The sequence below is a fragment of the Rhipicephalus sanguineus genome, chromosome 5 (genome assembly GCF_013339695.2).
Source record: "Rhipicephalus sanguineus isolate Rsan-2018 chromosome 5, BIME_Rsan_1.4, whole genome shotgun sequence".
Taxonomy (NCBI): Eukaryota; Metazoa; Arthropoda; class Arachnida; order Ixodida; family Ixodidae; genus Rhipicephalus; species Rhipicephalus sanguineus.
In genome coordinates this window covers 57,605,122-57,627,513 of record NC_051180.1, presented here as the reverse complement: position 1 = coordinate 57,627,513, position 22,392 = coordinate 57,605,122, and the positions used below count along the sequence as shown (strand labels likewise).

Below are 22,392 nucleotides of genomic sequence, written 5' to 3'. Positions count from 1 at the left end.
CGTACCTCGAACCACAGATTCTGCGCGTTTCACATGTTCTTGAATGTATATTACATCTATTATATATTATGAATGCATATTATATCTACGAGCACGGCCGCTGGATGAAAAAAGCTTTTTTCATCCAGCGGCCGTGCTACGAGGAACGATTTCTTCCTGCTTACCTACGGTGGCCACTTGAATGTAAGTCCAAGAAGCACGGTAACCTGAGTGCCGAGTGGAATGCTAAAAGGGAGAAGTAAAAAAAAAAGATATATCAATGCAAGTACTGTAAACTGTCGTACGGAGATGAATCGATTTTACACTAAAGGCTTTCCCCGAAATCCAACAGGGGCGTAGCCAGGGGGGGGGGGTCACCTTCCCCCCGAAATTTTTTCAATTTTGCGTGCGTATATATATACGCACACACAAAAACGCACGCACGAGCATACATAAAGTATGGTTGAACCCCCTCCCCCCGAAAAAAAATTCTAGCTACGCCCCTGAAATCCAACCACTGGTGCCGCCCTCGAAAGCAGGTGATGGGGTACCGAGCGCAAAATACAGCTGCTCTGTAGTTGCGCTTATCTCAGCGAAGCTTTTTTTTTTTTTTTTTTTTTTGGTGAAAGAAATGAACCGAAACACCAACCAATCACTGCTCTGCAAGTCGGCAACCACGGTCTCTGACTTTGACAGTCAAACTTGCCGCGGGTTTCTGTAGCCATAGAGCGATGCTCAGATGCCTTAATGTAACAATAATGATGATAGCGCATGACATCATTAAACAACAGCTTGCACGTACGGCAGCGCCTCACCATAAAATGACACGCGAGAGTAATAAACTGCGGTTCTAAAAACGATTGCAATATTTTTTTTTTATGCAACTTACCACTGCCTTTGAAAGCTGCACTGAAAACACTCTTGGCACGTACTGAATGTACGCAAAGAATTAATTTCGTAATTCAGTTACTAATCTTACGTTGATGTACAAAATATACTATGAATAGGGCTTTTTTCTGGTTTGATATCGCTGAATGGTTGTCGAGAGCTGCCGATGTTTATTTGATTGAAAATTTCGGTTTTGTTTTCGAGTTCAAACACGCATTAGGAGCAGCAGGGGTCGCCACCTGCAATATTGTGATGAATTGAAAGGAATAGTGTTTTAACAACAAATTGTATATCATATCTCTCGTTTGAACCATAATGAAGAAATTGGTTTGAAGAGCGAGGCTTCGTTAGTTCTTCATGTATGTTTACGTCGTCATTTTGAAGGTTTTTAACCTCCTCCGTTGCTGCGCTGCACGGACAACTTAAGCCTATCTGAGCTTCCGCCAGCGGCGATGAACGTTGGTGATGCGTCAAAGCGATCAAACCGGACTTATATTGTATCTTTTTAACGTTTTGAACAAGTAGGTGAACACCCGGATAACTTCACGGTAAGTGCACGGTATCCGTGGGCACGATCTTACCGCGATGTTCATCCGTGATTTATGATCGGTCGACGGGAGTGCTCAGCGAGCGCCGAAAAATGGGTCTTCGTGGCAGAGGTTATGCCGAGCCAGGAAGCTCCGTATGTAGTCCGTGGGAACTTATAATGAGGGATTGTTTCGCGTATTGTCTTGTAATTCTTCTAAAAAGGGCCTAACTGGCAGCGATCGTTGCTCGCGTAGGTTTGTTTACTATCCGTGCGTGTCGATCGCGCGTTCCGAGTCGCGCTGATACGCTGCGATCTCTCCAGATCAGTAGCGCCTAGCGTTTAGCCATTTGTAAAGCCAGCGCTTGTCCGTTGTAAACGCAGCGCAACTTGCTATTCGGGTACCGTTGTAAGAACCTCGGAGATAACGGGCGAAAACCAACTCGTGCCGTTTGTAAACAACCACTCCGTCACGCCCAGTTATGCCAAGAGCAGCGTTCAACTTGCTTCCTGCTGCATTAAACAGCCTAATACGCTGGATGGCGTGATAATCGAATGCGTACTCGCGCAGAATACCATCTAGTTTAATGCGCTAACGCCCCACATCGCTGGCGCTAACGCTAAGCTTTCGCGCTCGCCGGAGAAGCCGTGTAAGCGGCGGAAGTGTGAAACTACGCCGTGCCGTGCGTTGCCGTGGGGGTAGTTGTAGCATTTTACCTTTGCTCCTCGTATACGAACCGCTGCAAATAGTGTGGTTCAAATGTTCAAGTTCCTGTTTGCGTATGTGTAGCGTACACGATGCTGTTGATTGCATATGTTCACATATTCCTCTCCACTCTGCGTACCTTTCAAACATCCATTCGCAATGTGATCGCCTTCGATTTTTCGCAGATCTCACATGTAGCTTCAAGGACACGCATTTGCAACAAAACACACCATGCCAAAGAGAAGGGTACGTATACTGTGCTCGCGTGCGTTATGTAAACAATAAACACTTCCGTTCACTGTGCTCTATCATGTCCGCCTCTGGCCCGCTTCTTTATCACGCTGTTTTTCTGATCGCGAAGCCGTACCAACGAGCTCACTTTGGTAGCCAACTTTTATACTTGTTTCATGTAGCTGCTAATGAGTAATTGTTCTTGCTGACGTTTTTTAAACCACTGCTACAATGTGTGCATGCTCGAACACTTGTGATCGAAGTGCGTGGACGAGCATATCTGCAAAATAAGAATTTTCTTTAGACTCAAGCTGACGAATGAACTGCAATGTTCGCGATGACAAGTTGGAACTGCATCATTTAACTTCAGGTTACATGACAAGGAATCGAGCAAATTTTATTTATTTATTATTGTTATCCTTTTGTTTGTCTCATGAAATCCCTGGTCCTGCATACTTTTAACCATAAGGGTAGACCCTTGCAGTTTTTTAATAATGTCGTGCAAGCATTGACAGAAGGATACTGTAGTTTCCAGTACCTACAAGAAGCAACAAGATCAGTGATACGACGATCAACGTCACACCGGCTTTCTGCACACATGATCGCGCAAGTATGATTGATAGTGCGTATGCATCTCCAAGCAAACAGCGTTGCAGACTGCGCTCTCACACGAGTGTGCCTTTTGCGCTTGCGCATCATGTGAGAAACCTCGTTACTTCGTGCCAACATGAGGCGCTACCATGTCCAGAGGCTCGTGTGAAATTAAAAAATCACAAGGGTGTACATGCGTTTGTGTGTACACTGTTGCTGACCGTACGATTACTTTCAGCGCCAGCTGAAGAGCACGAGCTCGGAAGATTCTCGCTCGGATGAGAGTGAGATGGAGCCGCCCCACGTTGTGACGCGGGGCCAGTCACGCAAGTCTTCGGTCACGAGCGCCACTGTCCCTGCCGTCAAGGGTGGTACCCCCATCTCTGGTTTTCCGTCGGGCAGTGCTGCTGCCACTAGTAACGGTGCAGTGTCCACGACACCAGTAACACCTCCGCGTACCCCTTCCAAGGAGCCCTCTGAAGGTAAAGAACAGTGCTTAAGCACTTCCTTTTGTTGTTTGCTTTTGACAGCATTGAACGTGGAGATCACTGAAGGCAAACCGTAACAATCGTGGCCACAACAGTGTGGTAACTAACTAGGATATGGTTACAGAAAATAAGGGGGCACCACATGGCACTGATAATGTCAACTTAGGTTATCGGGAAAATGATGTGGAGCAAGGGATTTCAGCTGCCTCTGCAGACTAAGAGAATCGGCTATCTCTGCTCCTTGATTCTTATCTTAATTGTGCTGTTGTGGTCGTGAACATGCACATAAGAACCAGCTCAATACCCTTCCCTTCTGGAACTGTACCAAGTTTTCTCCATTGAAAGTGAAAGAATTTAAAAACTACAAACAAGTCACAAGCTTGGTTCATAATTAGCATATTGTTACAAACTTTGGTTCCTATAGAGTGCGACGAGGTATTGTTCTTGCACAGATGAGAACACCCCTATACCGCTATGGGCACTTACTTTCTGGTTTTTGACTGGCGCTAAAGAAAATGTATGGTACTATATTGATTTCTCACCGATTCCTTTTGTATCAATGGGATTTGAAATAAATGTTGAGCTCTATAAAATTATTATTAATATCAACTGCTGCTTACTCGCAGGTCAGTAAAGCTGGCAGAAAACACTAGCACGACCATGCAGTGTGCGCTTGGCAGGGATATATTGAAGAGGATTGTGCTCGCTGACAAGTGAAGGAATAATTATCTACTACTGTACCTAGAGTTGCCTACTGCCATTTCCAAAGCCAAAAAAAAATGGTTAGTTAGCACGTTTAATGGTCAAGTTGCCACGTGATGAGTTGGGGAACACATGTGCTGAGGACATCACAGCCCGCAAGAGCCTTACAAACGGGAAACAATCTGAAACAGGGCGACTTGGAATATCATCACGGTGTCACAGCGTATAATTTGCTTAAATATTGTATTTTCTAGGGTTGGCCAATTTTATTGATTTTCATACCGAAGCGTTGGATTGTCACCTTAAAAAATGTAGTCTGACTGGAAAGCCATCTTCAGTGGCTAAATAAATGCAATCTTATTCCCGATTATGAGCCACTTGTTTGATTTTGGGATATCAAAACCTCTCATTACATGATATTATTCGTTGTATTCAGGAATCTTGATGTCAGAAGTTCTCCGCGCACTGTGGCATTTAAGTGAGGTCAAATACACAAAGACCTACCAGTATCAGATAGCTGAACACAGGCCGATTGTACAGTTCAGTACTCAAAACTCTCACAGGCCTCTACAGTTCTCTGTAGTACTCACTACATTAGAAAGCACATAAGTACTCGCCATAAATGCAAGTGAATAAAGTTTTTTTTTTTTTTGATAGCTGGAGATCAAGGAAATCTGCGGGGTTGACTGTAGCTTTCCCGTTTGTCTCCTGTCCCGCTTTCTTCCACTGGAAGCAGGGGAAGTACCGAACAAGCGGCTGCGACAGGTGCGGTCGCGCCTGTCCTCAGAGCCCCTGTGCAGCGTATGCTCCCAGGCACTGCTCGAGAGCCGTCGCAGCCCGCCCGCGCAGCTAATATCCTGCTCCCAATGCGAGACGTGCGGTGAGTGTGGCCGCCCGTCCTCCACCTGCCATGCTCACGCCAATCAATCCATCTCGTTTGAGTGGCACAAAACTGGACTTCGTATAGAAAACACATTAGAAAAGGTTCTCTTGGCAAATGGCACGAGCGATACCCAATACATTAACTCGGCCACGAGGTTTACAACAGCAGGGTGGTGGTTACAGCAGTGGTCTGATTGTATGCATGGGATGAAATTCCGGCTGGAGACAGATATCTTTTTTTTTTGGCAATTTCTGACGAGGAGTCACGACGGGCGATGCCCTCAACGGACAATGTGCAATCTGAAATAACAGCTATCACTATGATATACGTTGTGGAGCTTTTCTTAAGGGTAGAAAAAGGCGTGTTATGTACACAATTTTTCATGGTTGTTGGTCTGTGGGTTTCTGCTCTGTTGATATACAACAAAAAGGAATTTACTTTTTATTCACGGGTGCGCAGTCAACATGCTTTTTCGAAAACAAGTTCTCCAACATCTTATGACTGGCACTGCCAAAGTTGGGGCTTGTCAAACAGTTATAGTGTTTTTTCATGACTTGCAGCTCTGTGCGAATGTCCATGAGCGAATTGCTACTTTCGTGAGCACCTGATGCAACTTTTCAGTATTACAGTGGTTGCGTCGCACGACATAGCACGTGTGCAGTCGAAACATGGTGAGAACATGTCTCAGTTGCAATTTTCTTCTCGTGCTGAGAATGAGTATGTTTCTGACAAACATCATCGGTATTGCCAAATGCTTGAAAAGAACGATTCGCTCGGGCCTACATCGCTGATATGCAGTGGTGTGATTTGACTTTTCATTCATTCTTTCCTTATTATTATTGAATCATAATCCTGTAGTTTGAAGCCCCTCAAAAGATAGTGACAAGCCTCAGATCACCCTAAATAAGTTCTGAAGCTATAATAGCTCTTTTTACGAGCTAGTTTCAATTTCAGTTCTTACAAAATGCATATGTTGTGACAACACAACATGTTGACACTCACATCAGCTCTTCCATTGGTCTGTCATGCTGCCACTTTGACCCATACACCTTGCTGAGGCATAGCAGACAACCAAGCAATCTAGAGCGAGTGTCAAAGCGAAACATTTTGATGTGCAGCACATAATATGCCTCCTGCTAATAATATGCCTGGAGCTAATGTGCTTGGATTGGATTTTCTCCTACCTTTAGCAACCATAGGTGCAGCGACATGACATCAGGCACATGAGTAATTTTACGTATTCAATGCTTTACACGAAACGATTTCCTATTGTGCCTTATTCTGTCAGTATACAGTACTTGCTATAGTAACGTGAACGGAATTTCTCAGTGATTTTGCCTTAGAAGCTTTCACACCTTTAGCACAAAGACCTGAGGTTATGCCCAGAGTTGTTTCACTTTGCAAAATTTGATAAAATGTGTTGTTGCTCTCGTTATGGAGAAAAAAAAAAGCATCAATTTCTGTAAGCTGTACTGTGTGTTTGTGAGTCAGTCCAGGTAGCCACAAACTCTGCCGTTTCGCATTTCAGCTCACCCATTTTGCCTGGGCCTCTCCGAGGAAGCAGCCAAAGTGGTCACCACCTACGACTGGAAGTGCCACCGGTGTCGAGTATGCGAGACATGCCACCAGCCAGAATCACCCAGTGTGAGTGGAACCAAACTGAAAGAGTGTGTTTGTGGGATAGTTGAGGCATTGATCTTGAACATATACAGTAGACTCCCATTAAGATGAACTCGAAGGGATCGTGGTCATTTGTTCGTCTTATCAGGACTTTGGCTTATCAGAAGTGCCCCTAAAAAAAGACATGCTAACATGCCAAGTTTATCCAAATATGTTGCTTGAAAACACCGAATGGAGTAGACTTACGATGGGGAGAAAATGACAAGAAGCATTTATTTGGCTTATCTAGATATAAACTGTACCTCCAAGTACCGAATTTACACAAGTCTAATACTCACTTGATTTAGCGGCTTCCAAATAAAAATGCACATGAATATATTGCTACCACATTTTAACAATGAGACTGAGACATGTCCTATGTTAACGATTAGAAAAAAGAAAGAAGTGACAGACAAGCACAATTTGCCTTCATAGAATGGAAAATTTATTCTTCTGGCAGTTCATTTTCATCTGTGATCCTGTCTTGCTGGTTCTCAAATCACTTCTAGATATGCTTCAATCGCGTGTTGTTACCATGACAAAGTCAGCATAGTACACTGAGCTGCTTAAGAAAGTCTGCAAGCTTTCCTTCGAGGTCCGGACATTTTCCCGTTTTCGGCCCGTAGTAACTTTTCCTTATAGATGTGCAGCTGAAGATCTCTCTTTGTGCTACTCACGGTCACAAGCATCGGGCACACGAAAAAGATACGACGCAGCTATATTCATTGTGCAAAATAACCTTCCTTTGTCGTGCGCTTTCGTGATGAACATGACGCATCACAATTTGCACTGCACTGGGGACAGATACGACGCGCACAAGTTCTATGCGAACCAATGCCACCAACGCGAACTGACGAGAAAATGTGCTTGGTTGCCATTGCATGACGGCAGTGACAATGCGTCTGGCCCGAAAATTCAAGCAGTCCGCAGTGCCTTTGCACAGCACGCACGCAAAAGAGGAATGCGGTGGTATGCAACAACTCATGGAAGTGGACTCCGCCAACAAAGCGCTCGCGATCAGTCGCGATGGCGGCGATGGATACCTGGGCTACCTGCGAGGGCAGCAGCGATGTACGAAAGGCGCGAGCTGTGGTTGGCTGAGCAAATACGAAAGGCGTGGGCTGTGGTTGGCTGATCGAAACTCACAAAACAGCAGCAAAAAAAAAAAAAACAGGCGAAAGGAGGAAGCTGCCGGCTCCTTCGTTCCTGCTCTAAAAAAAAGGAAAAGGTGAAAGGAGGAGGCCGCCGGCTACTTCGATCCTGCTCTCTGAGCCGATGGTAACGCGCAGAAAGCATGAGAAAGAGACAGAGAGAAAAAAGGAAAAAAAAAAAAAATCCCGCAGGGGCGTCTGCGCAAGCAGGCGTTTGGTGTGCAGCGACACCACGGACCCGAGCTAACGGGGGGTTTCGACCCCTCCCACGCCTAGCCGTGCGTGGCTTTGCCGTGTCCGGGGAAAAGTGGATCCTGGAGGTTGAGCCGATGCCGGGCGATTGGACCCTTAAGGCCCCCCAGCAGAGGCAACACACCTCTTTGGCCCTAGCTTCACGTAGACGGCACCCCTGGGCTGACCCACCCAGGGGAAATTGGCAGTCTCCTTTTCCTGTCCCTCTCTTCTCACACCTTCGCCTTTGTCTCTCACTTTACATCTTTCCTGTCTCCTCCTCACTTCTGTTTACTTCCGTTTTTCCTGGCGGCAAGGGTTAACCTTGTGTGGATGACCAGTCTTGGCTCACCATATATGGTTATAGCGGTGGTGTACGACTGGCGCTGGCAGACCTGTCTTCGCACATCTCCTGTCGCGACCCCTTGTTCGGCAGAGTGGTGTGCGGTTAGCACTGTCGCCGAAACATAAAGCATGCTATGTTAAGTTCATCTTTTTCCAACACCGATCGTACTCTCAAAAGGGTACGCACCAAAGCACCCCTGCAACTTTTTTCTAAAACGCATGAACATTATCTAAAGTACCACGTTGTCCACAGCGAGCAGTCAGACGAAAAAGCCAGAACCATTTCACCATTTCTGGTGGCAAAAAGCCTTACGGAAAAACTAGGACCAGGTTACAAGGCAACTAAGATGGCCAGTGGCGATCTACTTCTTGAGCTGAAAGACAGAAAACAGTACGAAAATCTCTCCAACCTCACATCATTCGGAAGCATCCCTGTCACAATCGCCCCACATAGGTCCATGAACACCGTCCGTGGTGTCGTCTCAGATGAAGATCTCTTGAATCTCTCCGAACCTGAACTTCTTGATGGATGGAAAGAACAAAATGTCGTCAACGTTCAAAGAATCAAAATAAGAAGGGACAATGTAGAGAAACCAACCAAGCACATAATACTAACATTCGAATCGAGCGAACTACCAGAGACAATATAAACAGGCTACACGAAACTAAGAGTGCGCCCATACATTCCCAACCCACGAAGATGTTTTAACTGCCAAAAGTACGGACACAGCTCACTAACGTGCAAAGGACAACCCACCTGTGCCAGGTGTGCCTCTAAAGATCACGTGTCAGACAAATGTGAGGCTGCAGCTCACTGTGCCAACTGTGGTGATGACCACCTTGCATATTCACGGTCCTGTGTTGAATGGAAGAAAGAAAAGGACGTTATTTCTTTGAAAGTGAGAGAAAATATCTCTTTTAGAGAAGCCAGGAAGAGATGCGCACCCTTTTATGGCACAACTTATGCGGATGCGGCGCGTCAGGGGGCAGCGTCGCACCGACCTCCGCCACTCGCCCGGCCCGTCCTAAGCGGACCGTCGGCTGTGGCACCTGCCCCCAAGGCGGCAGTAGTTCAAGCTACCCCGCCAACTCGCGAGCAGGGACCGGCGACTCCAGGGCCGTCGGGTCTCAAGGCTTCGTCTCACCAGGCGAGGCCCGAAACTCGAGCCACTAGCCCGCCCGTGCGGGCATCCAGTGCCTCCGAGGAGGCAATGGACATGACATTGGCACCGCGGGTGCCGAAACACCGGCGCAGTTCTCTGGACCGCGCCAAGAAAACAAAAAAACCAATAACGGGGCCGGACGACCGTCCTGCCTCCTGAAACAAAGTATTTCACTTGAACACTCCACACTTCCTTATTGTACACCCAGCACCTTTCTATGACTACTAATATGCAGACACAAATATTACAGTGGAACATCCGAGGCCTTCTCCGAAACCTCGATGACATTCAAGAACTCCTCCACGAACTCATTCCAAAAGTGCTGTGTGTACAAGAGACACATTTAAAACCACAACACATAAACTTTCTACGCAACTACGTCATTTTTCGAAAGGACCGAGATGATGCCACGGTATCATCTGGTGGTGTAGCCATTATAATCAATCAATCCGTAGCATGTACACATTTACCACTACAAACGTCCCTAGAAGCAGTGGCAGCTCGAGCAGTTCTTTTAGATAAACTGATCACGATTTGCTCTCTATACATACCGCCACAATACAACCTACAAAAACAAGAATTCCAGTCCTTGGTAGACGAACTGCCGGAGCCTTATCTGGTCCTTGGGGACTTAAATGCGCATAGCGGTTTATGGGGTGATTCTCGCTGCGATGCGCGAGGTCGTCTCATTGAACAGTTTCTCTTCTCCTCCGGCGCGTGTCTGTTGAATCGGAAAGAGCCAGCATACTACAGCCTTGCCAACAATACTTACTCGTCCATAGACCTCAGCATTACATCTCCATCCCTTCTTCCAGTCCTTAATTGGAGAGTTATTGGGAATCCCTATGGAAGCGACCACTTCCCAATAATTCTAAGCGCAGCAATAACAAATCACTATCTACCACTTGTCCCTAAATGGCAGACTGAAAGAGCCGACTGGAAACAGTTTCAAAAACTTGCCCACTTAAGCTGGACTGACATGTGTACCTTAAGTATAGAAGCTGCTGTGGACTACTTTACAGCCTTTTTGATCGATGCTGGAACCAAATGCATCCCGCAAACAAGTGGGATATCTTGAAAACAACGTCTCCCATCGTGGAATAATGATTGTCGCATTGCACGCAACAAGCAAAACAAAGCATGGAGGTTGTTTCGGGATTCTCCGACAGCGGAGAATCTTATAAACTTTAAGAACATAAAGTCCCAAGGAAGGAGGACGCGCCGACAGGCTAGAAGGGAAAGTTGGCGGAAGTTTTTATCAGGCATCAATTCATATACACAGGAGGCAAAGGTCTGGAACAGGGTCACTAGGGTAGTAGGAAGACAAGCGTATTCACTCCCTCTAGTAAGCACAGAAGGCGACAGCTTGGAAGACCAGGCGAACTACCTAGGCGCACACTTCGGACAAGTGTCCAGTTCCGCGCATTACTCTGAAATCTTCCGAAGGTACAAAACAAGAATAGGAAAACAAGAACTACAGCGGAAAAGTACAAAAAACGAGGCATACAACCAACCTTTCAGCTTAGCTGAGCTACAGATATCCCTATACAGCTGCAGTAATTCAGCCCCTGGTTCTGACCGTGTGGTATATGACATGTTAAGAAACCTACCTGCCGAAACGCAAAAAACCTTACTGTCCCTGTACAATGCCATCTGGTTTTCCGGCAAGATCCCCTCGTCTTGGAAGGAGGCGATTGTCATTCCTATTCTGAAACAGGGCAAAGATCCATCCTCCGTTATAAGTTACAGGCCCATTGCACTAACAAACTGCCTGTGTAAACTTTTCGAAAAGATGATAAACCGCCGACTTATGCATTTCCTGGAAACAAATAATCTACTGGACCCATATCAATGCAGATTTCATGAGGGCAGATCCACCACTGATCATTTGTTACGTATCGAGGCACAAATCCGTGACGCATTCGTCCATAAGCAGTTCTTTCTTCCTGTGTTCCTCGATATGGAAAAGGCTTACGACACAACATGGCGCTTTGGAATACTAAGAGACCTGTCCCACCTTGGTGTACGTGGTAGAATGCTAGATATAATAGAGAGCTACTTGTCGGATCGTACATTCCGTGTCCGAGTAGGAAATGTTCTCTCGAGACCATTTCTTCAAGAGACTGGAGTGCCACAGGGTGGTGTACATGAACATTGAGGGATGGAGTGGGAGATGTCGGCGGTATGATGGAAAATGCTTTTCTCGGATGGCATCAAGATGGGTGCATTGAAGGAGGATGTGGAGTACAGTGAGTGGCGTGTCGCATTTCTCACACATGGGTGGGTCACCGCCAGATAAAAGGTGTGCATGTGTACTGTGCGTGTGTCCTATTCTCATTCTACAAAGTGTGACTTCTGTATAGCGTGACTTTGACACCGGTGACCAGGCGTCAAGACGCGGCTTGATTACATGCAATTTATTTTTGGTTTCTCTATCCCACAAGCGCTGCCAGTGTGCCCTTAGTGATTTCTTTATAACGGGCTTAAGGTCCGATGCAGAGACTACAACAGATGTATTGGCAGCGCTTTGTTGGACGGATGCAGCTAGTTTGTCTGCCATAACATTGCCTTGTATCTCACGGTGTCCTGGGACCCAGCACACTACAACATGCTGTTCGAGTGTGTAAACAGTACATAGCAGTGAATACAGTGAGACGATGACAGGATTTTTGTGTTTCTTGAGAGTTTTCAATGCCTTTACAACGCTTAATGAATCAGTGTATATGACTGAATTCCGTAATTGTAAGTGCTTAATGTGTTTAACGGCAGCATATATCGCATATGCTTCTGCAGTGCAAATACTTGTATTAGGGTGCAGAACGCCGGCATCGGAGAAAGAGGGGCCGACCGCCGCATAAGACACACCAGTGTGAATTGTGAGATTTTGAAGCATCTGTAAAGTATTCAGGGCAGGAATATTTGTTTTGTAATTCAAGAAAGTAAGCGTGGATATGTGCGAGTGGTGCGTGTTTTGTAACCTCTACAAAGGATAGGTCACAGTTAATAGTCTGCCACTGCCACGGGGGAAGCTCTACTGCAGGAGGCATCACGTTCTGCTCAAGAAGTGGAACACCCATTTCCTCTGCCAAGCCTCTCACACGAAGTGAGTAGGGCTCTCGCACCGAAGGACGGTTGTGGAAAAGGGCAGACGTGGACAAATCATTGATTGTGGCGTGTAAGGGGTGTTCCTTGTTTGCGTTCACTTTGAGAAAATATTCAAATGATAAGTAGGATCTCTGTAGATGAAGCGACCACTCATTCGATTCGACGTAGAGGCTTTCTACGGAGCTAGTGCGAAAGGCGCCCGTAGATAAGCGAATGCCTAGGTGGTGGACAGGGTCAAGCATCTTTAAGGCGCTTGGTGTCGCAGATTGATAGATTATTGCCCCCTGGTCTAGGCGAGTGCGTATGAGGCTCTTATACAAGTTCAACAGACACTTCTTGTCACTACCCCACGTAGTGCATGACAACACTTTTAGAACATTCATTGTTTTTATGCATTTGTTTTTTAAATATTTAATGTGTGATACGAACGTAAGCTTACTATCCAGAATTAGGCCTAAGAATTTGTGCTCCGTCTTCACGGAGAGATGTTGACCACACAGGTCAATATCTGGATCAGGATGAAGGCCTCTCTTTCGAGAGAACAGGACACAGGTGCTTTTTTGAGGAATAAGGCTGAAACCATTCTCGTCTGCCCATTTGGAGATCTTGTTCAAATCTAGCTGGACCTGCCGCTCACATATCGAAAGGTTGCATGATTTAAAACTGACCTGTACATCGTCGACATATCTGCAATAAAACATATTTCGTGGGATGCAAAGACGCAAGGAATTCATTTTGATGATACAGAGTGCAAAAAAGCACCTGTGTCCTGTTCTCTCGAAAGAGAGGCCTTCATCCTGATCCAGATATTGACCTGTGTGGTCAACATCTCTCCGTGAAGACGGAGCACAAATTCTTAGGCCTAATTCTGGATAGTAAGCTTACGTTCGTATCACACATTAAATATTTAAAAAACAAATGCATAAAAACAATGAATGTTCTAAAAGTGTTGTCATGCACTACGTGGGGTAGTGACAAGAAGTGTCTGTTGAACTTGTATAAGAGCCTCATACGCACTCGCCTAGACTAGGGGGCAATAATCTATCAATCTGCGACACCAAGCGCCTTAAAGATGCTTGACCCTGTCCACCACCTAGGCATTCGCTTATCTACGGGCGCCTTTCGCACTAGCCCCGTAGAAAGCCTCTACGTCGAATCGAATGAGTGGTCGCTTCATTTACAGAGATCCTACTTATCATTTGAATATTTTCTCAAAGTGAATGCAAACAAGGAACACCCCTTACACGCCACAATCAATGATTTGTCCACGTCTGCCCTTTTCCACAACCGTCCTTCGGTGCGAGAGCCCTACTCACTTCGTGTGAGAGGCTTGGCAGAGGAAATGGGTGTTCCACTTCTTGAGCAGAACGTGATGCCTCCTGCAGTAGAGCTTCCACCGTGGCAGTGGCAGACTATTAACTGTGACCTATCCTTTGTAGAGGTTACAAAACACGCACCACTCGCACATATCCACGCTTACTTTCTTGAATTACAAAACAAATATTCCTGCCCTGAATTCTTTACAGATGCTTCAAAATCTCACAATTCACACTGGTGTGTCTTATGCGGCGGTCGGCCCCTCTTTCTCCGATGCTGGCGTTCTGCACCCTAATACAAGTATTTGCACTGCAGAAGCATATGCGATATATGCTGCCGTTAAACACATTAAGCACTTACAATTACGGAATTCAGTCATATACACTGATTCATTAAGTGTTGTAAAGGCATTGAAAACTCTCAAGAAACACAAAAATCCTGTCATCGTCTCACTGTATTCACTGCTATGTACCGTTTACACACTCGAACAGCATGTTGTAGTGTGCTGGGTCCCAGGACACCGTGAGATACAAGGCAATGTTATGGCAGACAAACTAGCTGCATCCGTCCAACAAAGCGCTGCCAATACATCTGTTGTAGTCTCTGCATCGGACCTTAAGCCCGTTATAAAGAAATCACTAAGGGCACACTGGCAGCGCTTGTGGGATAGAGAAACCAAAAATAAATTGCATGTAATCAAGCCGCGTCTTGACGCCTGGTCACCGGTGTCAAAGTCACGCTATACAGAAGTCACACTTTGTAGAATGAGAATAGGACACACGCACAGTACACATGCACACCTTTTATCTGGCGGTGACCCACCCATGTGTGAGAAATGCGACACGCCACTCACTGTACTCCACATCCTCCTTCAATGCACCCATCTTGATGCCATCCGAGAAAAGCATTTTCCATCATACCGCCGACATCTCCCACTCCATCCCTCAATGTTCATAGGCAGCGAACCTGTTTTTCAATACAATTCACTCCTCGGTTTCCTTAACGATATACATAGTTTTAATGTTATATTCCCAGGCAACCGAAGCACGGCCTCCCAGCAGAGGCCGCTGCTGCGGTAGTTCTCTCCAAAGAAAGCACTTACCTCCAGGCCTTTGGACACAAAGGACCTGAGGAGGCGCAAGTGCTATTCACTCCGTACGTCATCGCCATAATTTCATTGTGTATATATATATATATAGATCTGCTCACATATTTCACGTCACTGTCATGATTTTAATAGATATATGTTTTTACCCGCCTTGATGGCGTGGAATTTTAAGGCCCTTATACAGCCAGCTACCATAATCATTGCTTACATCTTTTGTCCCCCGACCTGGCGCTCTTTGGCCATTAATTGGCCCTTGCGCCACAAAACATCACATAACAACAAAAAAGGAAAAAAAAAGCCGTTCTGAGAGTTGGAGAATGCGCCGAACAAGAGTACAGTCTGAGCCCTCTCACCCTCAAGGTTTTCGAGCGTATCGGATGTCGGCGGAGGCGCGGTGCCGCGAAGGTCGCGGGGCGTAGCGAGTGCTGAAGCGTGCCCTCCAGCTCGCACGGTGTTCGATATATCCGATGGCGGGTAAAAATACTGTTCAATATAAACGTGCGCATTTCAATACTTTTACAGAGGATTTTCAAGGGGATAATTTACGAGTTTGATATAGCCGAAAATTCGATATATGTGGGTTCGATATATCCGTGCTTGACTGTATAATCTGCACTCATCACAAATTTGCAATTGACAGTTGGCTCGTAGTTAAGCAGGGTTCACGGCAGGTACCGAGTGTATTTATGAGAGCCTGGGCACGCCTTATTGCCTGATAAATGTACTGGCAGGCTTTGAAGCTATATCGGATTTGGCTGTGGCGATTTGACTGCTGCAATGGGATGAAAAAGCATGAATCCGTTTTTCGGATGACTTCGCGGTTCCTATGGAGTCCAAAAAATCGGACGTTGACTGTATTTATCTTCTGGAAGTTCGAGTACTTCGAATAGTCAAATTTCGGTGTGAATTGAATCAAGTAGCAAACACTATTAGAAAAATATTTGAAAGTTCGAATATTCGCACACCCCTAATTTTTTTTGCATTGAGTCGATGGGAAACCAAACAAACGTTCCCGTGTTGTTCGGCATAAGCAAGAATTCGTCTTAACTGAGTTCATGTTAATGGAAGTTTACAGTACTACTGATTGTTTGCAGTATGAATAGACAGGACATGAACACGCGCAGGTGACACAATAAACACGATCAATAAACACAATCACAAAAGTACAGTAATTCCTCATTATAATGAAGTCAGTGGGACGCCGAAAAAATTCGTTATAAGTGGTATTTCGGTATACCGTATTTACTCGCATAATCCTCGCACTTTTTTCTCCAGAAAACTGATGGAAAGTTGGGGGTGCGAGAATTACGCGGGGAAAGTTTTCCGCGAAAACGTAGAGCGCTAGAAAAAAAAAACAAAAAACGAAGGGGCCGCAAATCGGGGTTGCAACTACTAACTACAAGCTATGAAAACTGCTAATACAAGACTTACCTTAACAATAAAACTACAGGTTTAACACAAATCAATGTTTATTTGCAGACACTAAAGCCACTAGCAAATAAAGTGTCTTTTGGCCGAACTACTCGGAGTCAGAGTCAAGACTGCCGTCGACGTCGCTCGTAGCGGCATCATCAGAATCTTCACCAGCTCTAGCATTGTCTCCATCGCCATCGTGAACCACGTCGTCTTCCGTCCCGTCCAAGGCGTTGGAAATTCCAGTTTTTTTTGAAACTGCGGACTATGATTTCTGGGGAAATCATGGCCCATGCCTCCATTACCCACGCACAGAGGAGCTCCACTGACGGCTTTTTTATCTTTCCCCCGGGAGTCGTGGCATGGTCGCCTTCAGCCATCCATTCGGCATACAGCCTCCGAACATTACCCTTGAACGGTTTGTTCAAGGATACGTCCAGAGGCTGCAGCATCGATGTCAGACCGCCTGGATTGACGGCGAGATCAGTCCGCAGCTCCTTCAGCTTCGTCCGAACGGAGTCGACAAGGTAACCGCGGAAGCTGTCGACGGCCAGCAGCGATGGGTAAAGAAGTGCCCCTGGGCGGTGTCCCCAGACAGTCTTTACCCAATCGACCATAAGGTCAGCGGTCATCCAACCTTTTTCCTGTACTCGTACATGAATTCTAGGGGGAACTTGGCCTTCGGGAGGGTCTTCCGCTTAAAAATAACAAACGGTGGCAGCTTCCGCCCATCCGCTGTTACGGCAAGCATGACGGTGCACCTCTGCTTCTCGGCACCTGTTGTCCTGATGTGCACACTCCGCACACCTTATTGTTCAGCAGTTGTGCTCGAAGGCATGTCGAAGTTGAGCGGCGTTTGATCCGTGTTTCCAATCTGCGAGAGCAGGAGGTTCTTTTCCTCCCGGATCCTAATCACGAATCGATGAAAATCGACGATCTTGTCCTCATACACCGAGGGTAGCCGCTGACACAAAGTCGTCCGCCTCCTGGGTGACAATCCACTTCGGCGCATAAATCGTGTGGCCTACCCGTTGCTCGCGCGGAAATCTTGCGCCGGGATGCCCTCCTTCCGGGCAATTATGCGCGCTTGGTTTCTGATCAAGTCGATCGAAACGGCACACCCGTCCGCGCGGAGACCCTTGATGTAGTCAAGCAGTGCCGCCTCAACCTGTGGATATTTCCCAGTCTTAGGCCCACGGAAGGCCTTGCGTGTTTTGTTCGTGGCTTTCAGCTGTTCGTGCTGCCGTCGCCAGTAGCGCACACAAAACTCGTCCACGCCGAAGTGCCTGCCGGCGGCCCTGTTGCCGTTTTCCAGTGCATGTTCGATTACCTTTAACTTGAAAGCAGCTGTGTAGCTTCCGTATCGGCCCATTGTGTTGCTGCAGATGGACGCTACTACACATGCGACACGGAAACGGAACACTAACACTAAACACGGCGCTCGGTACGCGAACTTCGCTTGTGGCTTGTCCTGGATTGGATTAGGGCTCCGTGCGCTGGTAGTATGCATGATGCGTAAGAGATAGCGCTAGGCTGCCGCGCGCTATCATCATGATTGGCTGGAAGAAGCAGACGACATTTGATGCTGTGATTTTTCGGGGTGCGATAATGACGCGAGGAAAAAATCGCATTTTTGTTGGACGATGTGGGGGGTGCGAGAATTACGCGAGTGCGAGGATTATGCGAGTAAATACGGTAAGCGACCACTCGAGAAAAGCTAAAGCATTCGAGCTTGAATTGCGCTACAACTGTAAGGAAGTCAAAACACAATGTATTCAGTGAAGCAAAACTTTATTCAGCGCATAAAAAACACTCTGAATAACACAGTCACATGGCCAATCACACTGCACACCCCTTGGAATGCTACGCCAATCACACTGGGATTTAACAGCACAGTCAGGGGCTCTTTAACCTGCACTAACATTGGACAGTACATGAGCCTTGAGCATTTCGCGTCCATCGAAACGCGACCGCGATCGAACCCGCGTGTGTCAGGTCAGTAGCCGAGTACCATAACCACTGAGCCATTCTACCAGCGTGCACTGAGCAACTGCAATGACAGAGAACGTGTAATGCGCATGACGGCTCAAAAATCTCTTGACACACCACCAACATGACCAAGTGCGAAATGACAACCAGAAAAACAAGTGCACAAACAAAAAAAAAACCTACCGCCGTATTAAAGATGACGATAAGGCTGACTGAAAAAGAAAAGTTGCGTCCCTGAGAGCGCTTCGCCGGTCAAGGAAGAGCGGGCATGGCCTCCAAAACTGGAAGATTGTGCATGCTCCCAGTCTTGGAGGCAACAGGACTGGCCAATGGAAGCCAAACTTGACCAAGCCAGCGGAAAATCCAACATGGCGGCTTTCAAAATCGAGCGGCGTGGTCAAAACAAGCAAATTAGTCCGAAAAATCTAACTATAGGGCATAAATTTGTCTGAAAAATCAGTTGCCAAAATATATTAGTGCTATGGGAACCTTGACGGCGCATTTATGAAGTTGGAAATATCCGTCAGGTCCGAAAAATCTGTCGGCGACTGTAAACAGCTAGGAACACTGGGCACCCGCTTGTTATCCGTTACTAGGCGGCCATCGGTCGTGGGTTTGGTACTTTTGTAGCCTGTTCATCGACGGCATTAATTTGACACTGCGTGCGCAAAAGAGTTGCCGCCGCTCAGCGACGTCTCTGCTCGCCACTTCGTTCTAAGCAGGTCAAGCTATTCGTGTGCTTTGAGTAATGCGGCTGAATATGCATGCATTTGGGTCGGGACCGGGCGAAATTTCAAATAAAGTGATATTTTGAGTGAAGTGATTTCGTTATAATGAGGATTGCTGTAATAAACACGATCACAAAAGTGATACGCCGACATAACAGCACCTGCCCCATCTATAATATTCATTTCGTTAACAGCTAATTAGCTGCTGTCTGGGGTGCACGAATATTCGAAATTTCGAATATTTTTCGAATAGTGTTTGCTATTTCATTCGATTGGCACTGGAATTTTACTATTCGAACTTCCCAAAAACAAATACAGTCAACGTCCGATTGAAAGTGACCCCTTCAATTTTCAATATGCTTCACCTCATTACACTCTCGTATTGCGGCAAAGCTGCCTTTCACGCTCCGTTACGGTCGAACTTTGCCAAGACACAGTCGTCCGATTGGAAGTGGTCCCTAGATTTTCAATATGCTTCACCTCATCACACCCCGGTATTGCGGCAAAGCTGCCTTTCAACCTCCGTTACGGTCGAACTTTGCCAAGACACAGTCAACGTCCGATTAGAAGTGGTCCCTTGATTTTCAATATGCTTCACTTCATCACACCCCGGTATTGCGGCAAAGCTACCTATCAAGCTCGGCTACGGTCGCAAATGTACTCGCTCAAGAAAATGCCGGTTCCAACATGGAGCTGAAAGATGTGGCAGAAGTGGGGGCTCAATTAATGCTGTTTAGGACCTGAAATTTGGGCAGGAAGTCCGAAAAATCAGAAGCCGAAGCTTTTTAGCAAGAATATTACAGATGTTCTTATATATCAGCGGCTACGAGGCAGATTTGGAACTCCGGACTTGAAGGGAGCACACCCTTGTCTGCCACATCAGTTGGGCTTCCACAGAAGTTGAAAGAGGAGGAGAGGCTGAAGAAATGGCATCATTGCCTATCACGTGCAAAGTGTTGTCGGCAACATTTTGGCTGCACCAAATCATGTACATAAATAGAATTCGGCCTCTACATTGCCTCATTCTTGATAAGACAACTATGAAACACCACCCCGCCAGTGCTTCATCAATCTAGCGAAAAGAAACACTTTCATGTTGCTATCTCATAGGAATATGCTTAGGAATCCTCTCTAAGTTTTTTTTTTGCAATTTCGCTTCGAAGTATTCGAAAAATATTCTAGAAATATTCGAGAAATATTCGAAAAATATTCCAAAAATATTCTATTCGATTTGCACTCAAACTTCAATATTCGAATTCGCTTCACACCCAAAATTTTGCTATTCGCACAGCTCTACTGCTGTCAGGGTGCACTTTACCATTAAGGGCTATTTCTCTCTAAGCTTTCAAGTGTTCTACTGGGTGTGTACACTATACAACAAATGTAAGCTGTATGTGTGATAGTAAATTGCATGCTATGCCATACAGCTACAATGATTTAGTAATTCAATCGAGAACCTTCGATCCCTGATGTGTTTTTAAAGATTTCAACGTTCACGTACAACACACAAACAATACGTCACTTCTATCATACAAGTTATTCTGTGTGATGTGTTTACTTTGAAAAATTGGAGCCTTTTCTGCTCGTTTCTTTGCCAGGCCCTTTTTGTGCTGTGCAAGAACTGTGATCGATGCTTCCACCAGAACTGCCTCCCTTCTCAAGCGCTCACAAAGTCCTGTTTAGGTGAGTTGGGAGCCCCAATGTTAATAAGGTTGAATGGATCATGTGACCACACAACAAGAATTTCAGTGTGTTACAAAAGTGAAGGATTCGCGGTGTGTGGAGGTGTTGAAGCAACTTGGCAGGTGTCTTCCTAGGTGTCACTCCACTGTGGCATCTATTTAATACACTTTTGTTTTTTTCAGCTCTAACATTGTGACTTCACTGGATGTTCACTGCTAGCATAGATGTTCGCACTTCTACCACGTATGATGTCTCGGTCAGAACAACGTTTATTTGGTCGCGAACTCGGGAGCGAACAAGCACCACCGACACGATGAAGAGCACAGACCTGAAGACGACGATGATGATCGGCAAACGCGTGATGGTGATTACAATAACGCATAGATGAGGAAGAAGTGCATACTGTATAAACGCGTGCAAGGGCCGCACCCGTGCAAGGGCCGCACCCGTGTAAGGGCCGCACCCGTTGTTTTGAAGTTCATATTCTAAAAAAAAAAGATCCGCGTAAGGGCCGCACCCACACTTTCCTCAACCAATACGTATTCAAAATGCGCGCGCGCGTAAGCTTCTAGGCATAGTCGATAGATGGCGCAAGGAAACGCAACCATCATCATCGTCACCAGAGTATATATATATATATATATATATATATATATATATATATATATATATATATATATATATATATATATATATATATACATACATATATATATATATATATGGATTTTATTTGTGTTAAAATGTTCGTGAAGTGGGCTAAAAATTTTAACTTCTTCATTAGTATTCATAGACCCGCAAATTAAAGGTTAAAGCAGGATTTCATCTATCGGCGCTATCCATATCGGCATTAGCATCACCAACTTTGGCATGGCGTTCGCGTTGTTTGGTTTGTGCAGTTCAGCCAGCCATTTGCTGTAGTTTTCTGCACTGTTCGATGACCTTCGTGCTAACTTGTTTTCTGCACGGCGTTCACGTTTTGTCAAGATGGGCAAGTACCTGAATAGCTACACTGCTGGCTATAAGTTGAAGGTGATCGAGTATGCTCTCGAGCATGGGAAACGTGCCGCCGGCAGAAAATTCGACTTTGACGAGAAGTGTGTTCGACGTTGGTGTGCTCAGAAAGAAACCTTGCGAAACACCAACAGCACTAAGCGCGCTTTCCGAGGAGAGCAGTGCAAGTTTCCCGATTTGGAAGAAGACTTGCTCCGCTATGTGACTGAAGTGCGGAATGATGGTCTTGCACTCACAACGGACATGCTGCGTGTGAAGGGACTAGCCTTGGCGACTGTACTTGGGTAGATCCTATCTGCGTGGAGCTCGGTGTCGACGGACATTGTGTCCCGAAGTTTTAAAGTCGCCGGGATATCTAACAGCTTGGATGGCACGGAAGATGACTGCTTGTGGGGTGACGACGCTTCGCAGCACACCATCTCATCTCGGACTCCAAGTCTGAGGACTCGCCGAGTGACGACGATTGAGCACGTATGTCGCAAGAAATGTCGT

At 46.1% G+C, this 22,392-nt stretch overlaps 1 protein-coding gene across 4 annotated transcripts in view; it reads left to right on the top strand.

The window, feature by feature from the left end:
• The first annotated feature begins 1,121 nt into the window (after window positions 1-1,121).
• Window positions 1,122-22,392, top strand: part of LOC119393664 (histone acetyltransferase KAT7) — a 59,068-nt gene continuing 37,797 nt past the window's right edge. The window contains exons 1-6 of one of the 4 annotated variants that reach the window (XM_037660775.2): window positions 1,122-1,415; window positions 2,285-2,345; window positions 3,160-3,403; window positions 4,848-4,991; window positions 6,523-6,638; window positions 20,802-20,886. In XM_037660775.2, coding sequence (XP_037516703.1) covers window positions 2,331-2,345; window positions 3,160-3,403; window positions 4,848-4,991; window positions 6,523-6,638; window positions 20,802-20,886 — 604 coding nt within the window. In that variant the 5' untranslated portion in view covers window positions 1,122-1,415; window positions 2,285-2,330. Of the gene's footprint in view, window positions 1,416-2,284; window positions 2,346-3,159; window positions 3,404-4,844; window positions 4,992-6,522; window positions 6,639-20,801; window positions 20,887-22,392 lie in introns of all 4 variants that reach the window. The other 3 variants (XM_037660773.2, XM_037660774.2, XM_037660777.2) reach the window with 3 other exon arrangements.